Genomic DNA, 8,916 nt, shown 5'->3' with positions numbered 1-8,916 from the left:
GACTACCATACTACTCTCACAACTATGACTCTAACTGGGTGAACATGGCCAACATTCACACACACACACACACACACACACACACACACACACACACACACACACACACACACCACCCGCTCTATCTCTCTCAAATTCACTCACACACACACACACACACACACACACACACACACACCACCCGCTCTATCTCTCTCAAATTCACTCACACACACACACACACACACACACACACACACACCACCCGTTCTATCTCTCTCAAATTCACTCACTCACACACACACACACACACACCACCCGCTCTATCTCTCTCAAATTCACTCACTCACACACACACACACACACACCACCCGCTCTATCTCTCTCAAATTCACTCACTCACACACACACACACACACACACACACCACCCGCTCTATCTCTCTCAAATTCACTCACTCACACACACACACACACAATGTCACCGGGCCACAAACAAACATTCAGTTGTTTAGGTCAGATGTTGTTGTTTAGCTGAGAAGTGGATAGTTAACGGAGTGTAAAAAATAATTAAACATTTTATGATTTGTATTATGACTATTTCTGCCACACAAAATGTTAAAGATGGCAGTATTGTTATAATGTACTCAATAAAGGCTTTCAATATCTTGTTGCATGTCATGATTTAAGCATTTTCACCCCAAGCCCTCTTACAACTGACCCAGGAGGTAGGAATTATTATTATTATTATATTATTTATAAATTGTAACATTTCACTCCTTGTATTTGAGACTAAGTCTGTTTGATTTCGAGAGATAATACCTACACCAATTTGTAGCAGACAGATGGAAGTTGTTCCTATCACATTTTGAATGTAGTAGCTCAAACAATCTCTGAGAAATTGACAAAAACATTTCAAAAAGTGTTACAACCATCCCCGGTCTCCCCTACAACAGTACTATTTGTAGTCTAACTTTTAACATTTGTGGCACAAATCCAATGCAAGTCAATGGTACCTACAGTGCATTCGGAAAGTATTCAGACCCCTTGACTTTTTCCACATTTTGTTACGTTACAGCCTTATTCAAAAAGGTATTAAATAAAAATGTAGATACAACACCCCATAATGACAAAGCGAAAACAGGTTTTAAGAAATGTTTGCACATTTATAACAAATATTTAACTGAAATACCTTCTTTACATAAGTATTCAGACCCTTTGCTATAAGACTCGAAATTGAGCTCAGGTGCATCCTGTTTCCATTGACCATCCTTGAGATGTTTCTACAAGAGTGGCCAGACGGAAGCCACTCCTCAGTAAAATACACATGACAGCCCGCTTGGAGTTTGCCAAAAGGCACCTAAATGACTCTCAGACCATGAGAAACAAGATTCTCTGGTCTGATGAAACCAAGATGTAACTATTTGGCCTGAATGCCAAGCATCACGTCTGGAGGAAATCTGGCACCATCCCTACGGTGAAGCATGGTGGTGGCAGCATCATGCTGTGGGGATGTTTTTTAGCGGCAGGGACTGGGAGACTAGTCAGGATCGAGGGAAAGACGAACGGAGCAAAGTACAGAGAGATCATTGATGAAAACCTGCTCCAGAGGGCTCAGGACCTCAGACTGGGGCGAAGGTTCACCTTCCAACAGGACAACGACCCTAAGCACACAGCCAAGACAACGCAGGAGTGACTTCGGACAAGTCTCTGAATGTCCTTGAGTGGTGTGCCAAGCTTGTAGCGTCATACCCAAGAAGACTCGAGGCTGTAATCGCTGCCAAAGGTGCTTCAACAAAGTACTGAGTAAAGGGTCTGAATACTTTTGTAAATATGATATTTCAGTTTTTTATTTTTTATACATTTGCAAAACTTTCTATAAGCCTGTTTTCGTTTTGTCATTATGGGGTATTGTGTGTAGATTGATGAGGGAAAAAAACAATTTAATCAATTTTAGAATAAGGCTGTAATGTAACAAAATGTGGAAAAAGTCAAGGGGTCTGAATACTTTCCGAATGCACTGTATATTAGCATTTTCACGCATCAAAAAATTGATTGTAACTCAATGATGTTACTTATAGATGATTTGGATATGAAGCACAGAAATGCTAATTGACTTCCATTGGCACAAATGTTAAAAAGTTAACAATTGAAACAGTAGCCAGGTAAACAAAACCAAAGAATGGGTTGCTGTCATACCTGGTCCACGGGATGCTTACAGGGTATGAAAACCAATATGATTATGTTTTTTCAATTTTTTTTATTGGCACGTATACCTGATAGGTGCAGTGAAATGTGTTGTTTTACAGGGCCAGCCATAGTGGCCCCTGGAGCAAATTAGGGTTAAGTGCCTTGCTCAAGGGCACACCGACAGATTTCTTATCTTTTTGGCTCGGGTTTTCAAACCAGCGACTCATAATTTTATAATTTGAGTGAACTATCCCATCAATGCCACACTCAAATGAACGTGCAAAAACAGGTTGGCTTATTGCAAATACGCTACCCTTTATGACATTGTGTAGGTCTACCAAACAGGACAATGATGAATAAAACAGGGATAAAGGATACGGGGATGTCAAGAACACTTTCCATCAACAAGGTTTTCCGTTACGTCCAATTATGAAGAGAGCGGCAATATTGCCTAGGCCTACTCCCAAGCTGTGTGCAAGTGGCAGGGTCTCTACCTTTTCACACCATCAAATCAAATGTATTTGTCACATGCTTCGTAAACAACAGGTGTAGACTAACAGTGAAACACTTACTTAAGGGCCCTTCCCAACAATGCAGAGAGAATAAAATATAAATAATATACAAAATAATAACACGAGGAATAAATACACAATGAGTAACGATAACTTGGCTATCTATATACACGGGGTACCTACCATCTTTGGTTTGGCAGAGGGAAAATGCACTCCGCGCCATTCTGGCTAAAGCATCTATCATGGGTAACTTTTTTGAGTGCCATAACCATAATGCAGTCCGTAATGCCTGCCTATTAGTCTACTGTAGACCTCATTCAAATACATTGCATCGAGTTGGCTCTAGTTGCAATTACAGATTCCCTTGATGTTTGATGTCTTCAAGGTATACTTTAGTTCGAATTATTAGGTTAATCACAAATAAATCTATCTTTCATATGTCTTGGCACTCTGTTGAATAATATGTATGCTCATTAAAGTCAAGTCAAACAGAACTTAAGATCTGTGTTTAACATTTTAAATAATTCTAGAGAACCTCTAGAGGACTGACGATGTGAAGCTCATCTATCGATACTTTGTCTCCATCTACTGTACCAGAAGCGCACTTACCTCTTCAGTTCCCTATTCAGAATTTGACTTGCGCTGCCGCCCGCCACCCGGCGTCTCATCCCTCCCTCCGAGTCGAGGAATTTCTAAGTTCTTATCTTGGTCTGCACGTTGCTTGTCGGTGAATATTAACAAACAGCATTGTCTACGAATAAGCCAAAGGACCAAATTGTTTACACGCGACTGAACGGGAGAGGGGGGAGGAGGTGAGAGCTTAGTAGCCTATATAAAGTACAGAAGGCGCACATGTGGAGCCACTGACAGAACCGTGCAAGTGGAATGCTTTTGCGCTCCTTTGTGAAGAGGTAACTTGTATCCAAAACGTACGCAGTTGCCACCGTGTCGCTTTTTGCTGGCTTTTTGGAACTTTTTCCTTGACCAAGGAATATTCAATTTTGTGAAAAGGTTATTCTTTCTGGACTGAAGAAATATAAAAAGATGGATTTAAGAATACTTTTCTCCATGTTGTCAATGATGTACTCTGGAATTGTACATACAGGTAAGATCTTGCAAAGAGACTCATGCTTTATTAGCCTGACTCTTGAATAGGCTATAAATGTGTGTTTCGGTATTTTTTTCAACATAAATGGTCAAATCAGCGCAAGTACAATAAGATAATCCTAGATAATACATAATATAATATAATAATATAACAATAAATAATCATCCTAAATACTCTAATCCTAAAGCAGAAATGAGGTTAAGCTTTGAGCACATAACTGTGAAGTCATATAAGTAACCTCTGATTATTCATTGTTGTAGAAGTAGGCTATATATAGCCATATTGTTATAATATTATTTGCATGAACACGATGGAGAAATTATTAGGTTGTCAAACTTTTAAGCACTGCGTTTTAGGCATTTGACTGTGGCTACTGCTGCATGCAATTGACTTTCCAAGTATCCCTGCATAATATTAGATACATATGACGATTTCTGTCAAAAGATTCAATATTGGTTATAATTAACATGCCATGATACTTCTCCTTCACAGTCTCATCTGCCCCTATGGGAAAGGAAACAGCGGTAGCTACCACGGCCAGCCCGGTGCCAGTGCGCCACATCAGGAACAAGCGATGCTCCTGCGCGACGTTCCTGGACAAGGAGTGCGTTTACTTCTGTCACCTGGACATCATATGGGTCAACACGCCTGAGTACGTCACTTTTCCAACCGATTCTATTCTATTATTCTATGTAATGTAACTGGCTGGCTTGGTTACAGTTGGCTAATGATTTCGTTCATTTATTTAGGCGCGTGGTTTCCTACGGACTGGGCAACGCATCTAGAAAGAAGCGCGCCATCAAGGATCCCGAGGTCTCCAAACAGGACCCTCGATGCAAGTGCGTCAGTGAAGATGACAGCACATGTACACGCTTTTGTCAGCTGGAAAATCACCTCAGGTATAACATGTTGCAAAATATTAGCCCACAACTTCACTTGGTTCTAACTTGTCAGAACCTACTTACATAATGGTATTAGCCTGATAGTTGGGGTAATTACGCGCGTTCCATTCCATTACTGCAATGTGTATGTTGCAACATTGTAGCCTACACACATTATGCTAAATACATCACCATCTGTGTTTTGGTAGCATATTTCAAAACTCCGTCTCTATTTATCTTGGTGACCTATTCGATTCGATTCTCATTTGAGCTGCTGCCAACAAAGCAAATCACCGTAACCTGTGTGAACAATGTTACACGTTGTCGTGTTATTTTCCCCCTTAAATGTTGCGAAACCATAAGGATTCATGGCAACCCGACTCAAAGTATTGTACACTTTCGCTTTTTCTTACTTTAGATACGCAGCAGCAGCAGCAGCGCCAGACACGACGATCCGTCCTGCGCCAGACACCGTGATCAGTACTGTGTCAGACGCGGTGATCAGTACTGTGTCAGACACGGTGATCAGTACTGTGTCAGACGCGGTGATCAGTACTGTGTCAGACGCGGTGATCCGTCCCGCCAAGGGCACTGAGTGTGATGGGAGGCGGCAGTGCAAACACAAGCTGGCTGCCAAAACGACGAGGATTAAAAGGTAAGAGAAACCACTACTTAGACTGAACCCAGGCGAATACCACAGGTCTATTTGCAAAAGAAATGGACATGATCATTATAACCTCACGCAAGATACACGCTGAGTGTACAAAACATTAGGAACACCTGCTCTTTCCACGACATTAGACTGACCAGGTGAATCCAGGTGAAAGCTATGATCCCTTATTGATGCTACTTGTTAAATCCACTTCAATCAGTGTAGATGAAGGGGAGGAGACAGGTTAAAGAAGGATTTATAAGAATTGAGACAATTGAGATATGGATTGTGTATGTGTGCCATTCAGAGGGTGAATGGGCAAGACAAAATATTTAAGTGCCTTTGAACAGTGTATGGTAGTAGGTGCCAGGCACACCGGTTTGAGTCAAGCAATGCAACCTGCTGGGTTTTTCACGCTCAACAGTTTCCCGTGTATATCAAGAATGGTCCACCACCCAAAGGACATCCAGACAACTTGACACAACTGTGGGAAGCATTGGAGTCAACATGGGCCCTCGAGCACAGTAGTATGATATTATGGGAAAGACTTGTGAAATGTGAAATTTAAGAATATAAGAAATTAAAACAAACAAAGAAACAAAGATCTTCTTGGTATCATTCCCATTATGTGGGAGATGTGACACGGAATTTCCCCACCCAGACTCAGACTACCAGGACATGCATCAGCCCCTTGCAGAAGCGTCATAGTGAGGACTCTACTGGAGCTATCCCCTGACTGGCACATCTCCTTTCACATATCATCGTGTTTAGAAACCTAACCTCTGTCAGTCTGCTCTGTCACATCGTATCATCGTGTTTAGAAACCTAACCTCTGTCAGTCTGCCTGCTCTGTCACATCGTATCATCGTGTTTAGAAACCTAACCTCTGTCAGTCTGTCTGCTCTGTCACATCGTATCATCGTGTTTAGAAACCTAACCTCTGTCAGTCTGCTCTGTCACATCGTATCATCGTGTTTAGAAACCTAACCTCTGTCAGTCTGCTCTGTCACATCGTATCATCGTGTTTAGAAACCTAACCCCTCTCAGAGTCTGCTCTGTATTTAACACTTTAATAAAATAGAAACATAGAAGACAAATTGCTGAGCATGTCTGTTTGACTGCAGGCGATATGACAGTTCAGGCCAACCTTGGTGGTTTTGGTTAGTTAGGATGTTGACAACTGATTGACACCAATGCAAATCTCCATCGACATCACCTGAATTCAACTGTCTTAATAATAGCCCCTGAGAGGATGAATCCAGTTGTTTGAGTCTGATCACTGGTGTCTAACGGGCCTCTCCTCTTTCTCTCCAGGGTGAAACACAGAGACCACAAAGCAATTGGCCCCTCAGCTCTAAGGGCCACAGTGAAAGCGCGCCTGCTGCTGGAGAAGTGGATGGTAAAACAACAACACAAGCCGAGAGAAGAGAGATGAGGAGAGAGTTGAGGAGAGAGTTGAGGAGAGAGTTGAGGAGAGAGTTGAGGAGAGAGAGATGAGAATACACAGGTGCACCTTGTGGGAGATGTCCACATACTCTGTCGCACTCACAGAGGGGAGAGATTCACCCATCTCTTTCTATCCACCTGCCATTGGGGACTCGCATGCTGTGGTCCCTGGAGATGCATTGGATACTCCACAGGAAGCCTGCCACTGGACCCACATGTTGGCTCAATGGTGTGGGTCACGAAAGGGGGTGAATGGCTGTGCTGGTGGGTGCAGCGTCACGTCTCCACTGAACTTGTCCCTCTTCATCAGAGATATGCAGACGGTCGGAGATACATGCAGGATAAATCAGATGAACGGGCGTCAACTTTATTGACACCACATCCTAAAGACAAGGATGGACACTTGATGGTCCTCCCATGTACTGTCTGTGGACACACCTTTGGACTTCAGCGGCAACCCTCAAACAGAACTTCAGATCATTAGCTAATGACTTGAATGGCTGAAGCCTTACTCTATACATTCCTTTGACTGTCACTGGATTTGAGAGACCGGGCTACTTCACGTAGCAGCAGCATCAGAAGCACTTTCGCTGCTAGCCTGTCCAAAGTGCTTATGTCTGCTCTTTCAAGAAAATGTTTGGATTCAAAGAAGATCACAATCTCATAGACTTATTGAATTGACTATATGGCCTGGCATAAGTAACTCAACTGATTGATTCCGGGGGTTATCATAGTCTGACTGAGGTTTACCACCTTTGACAGACCTAACCTTTCCAAATGATCTTGTGATCCATTAGAACTTGGGAGTTTTCTGCTGATATTGGTTTCTGTCTATGGTTGTATGAGATTTCTCTATACATATTGTATAATAATTAATCACTGTATATTGAATGTGCATTGTTCTGTCCCTATGTTTTATTTATTGCATTCATTTATAGTCATATTGGCCCATGATATGATAATATGTTGTATGTAATTTCTGTGAAATAATTTTGTCGCCAAGATAGTTTTGGCAAAACTTAGGGAAATAAATTGTCACACTTATTTAAAATTACTTTATCTCTCCTGGTATTCATTCTGTTACACACTCACATACATTATATTCCAACTCAGTTCAATTCAATTCATTCGTATTGATAGAACTTTATTGTCCCCCGAAGGCCACACAAAAAACGCAAGTGTAAGATCTGAACGGCAGCTGTAGACATGTGTCAAAGTGGTTTGTAATCAAATTAGATTCCTGAATAATCCTTTGCAACCATTGATGCACTATAAAGGGAATACAGTGCCATTTGGGACGCGGGTCTCCAAACCGTTGGAGACCTGAGATAATGAGAAAGTGCCGTGTCGACTAAAAAGTGATTATATGGAAGCTTACCAAAGTGTGATATAAATAATATGGCTAACCTCAACCTTTCATCATCGTGTCAAACAAAAGCAAACTCTACAATGTGTCAAACAGCTGCAAGGGAGAATCCTTTGTGTGAAAAGTGGGACAAAAGTTGTGTTGCTTAGCTTACGCCATCATTTCAGGTTGTCGGAGGCGCGTTTTTCTCTCTCTATTTCGATCAAGATAGGAATACTCGAACATTGCGTTCTCTGATACTACAAGTGACTCGTAACACAGCAGAATTCACCCATCAACCAGCCTGAGTTACTCTGAAGCGATTGTCAAACAGCAGTCCCCCACCTTAGAGACCCACGTTCCCTCCACTCTCTGAGGTTCTGTTGAGACTTAAAGGCCATTATTTACAGCTGGCATGTCTTAATCAGCCTTTACCAAGTCTGAGAGGCCTTAGTTTGTCCTTGTTACCAAGTCTGAGAGGCCTTAGTTTGTCCTTGTTACCAAGTCTGAGAGGCCTTAGTTTGTCCTTGTTACCAAGTCTGAGAGGCCTTAGTTTGTCCTTGTTACCAAGTCTGAGAGGCCTTAGTTTGTCCTTGTTACCATGCCTGACAGGCCTTAGTTTCCACAATACACCCCAGCCTCCACAATACACCCCAGCCTCCACAATACACCCCAGCCTCCACAACACACCCCAGTAGATAATTAATTCACGTTTGGACTATGTAGGGAATAGCGTGCCATTTGAAACGCAGCCTTAGATTCCCTCTCAGCCCATATAAGTCAATAAGGGCAGTGGTTGGGGCC

General features: G+C 42.1%; 1 protein-coding gene across 1 annotated transcript; it reads left to right on the top strand.

Annotated features, from left to right (window-relative positions):
- The first annotated feature begins 3,542 nt into the window (after positions 1–3,542).
- LOC311116602 (endothelin-1-like) lies at positions 3,543–7,814 on the top strand. The gene is made up of 5 exons (XM_084157433.1): positions 3,543–3,785; positions 4,281–4,440; positions 4,538–4,687; positions 5,088–5,324; positions 6,636–7,814. Exons 1-5 carry the CDS (start codon positions 3,725–3,727, stop codon positions 6,754–6,756), a joined length of 729 nt encoding a protein of 242 aa, XP_084013559.1. The 5' UTR covers positions 3,543–3,724; the 3' UTR covers positions 6,757–7,814.
- Positions 7,815–8,916: the final 1,102 nt, after the last annotated feature.

This window comes from Coregonus lavaretus (assembly GCF_964263955.1).
Source record: "Coregonus lavaretus genome assembly, chromosome: 3".
NCBI lineage: Eukaryota > Metazoa > Chordata > Actinopteri > Salmoniformes > Salmonidae > Coregonus > Coregonus lavaretus.
Note: the sequence above shows the minus strand (reverse complement) of the source record. Positions and strands in the feature narration are given on the sequence as shown.

Coding starts and splice junctions, on each gene's coding strand:
- LOC311116602 (XM_084157433.1), top strand. CDS start 3,725: ATGGATTTAAGAATACTTTTCTCCATGTTGTCAATGATGTACTCTGGA. Junction 3,786..4,280: donor CTCTGGAATTGTACATACAG/GTAAGATCTTGC, acceptor TCTCCTTCACAG/TCTCATCTGCCCCTATGGGA. Junction 4,441..4,537: donor ATATGGGTCAACACGCCTGA/GTACGTCACTTT, acceptor TCATTTATTTAG/GCGCGTGGTTTCCTACGGAC.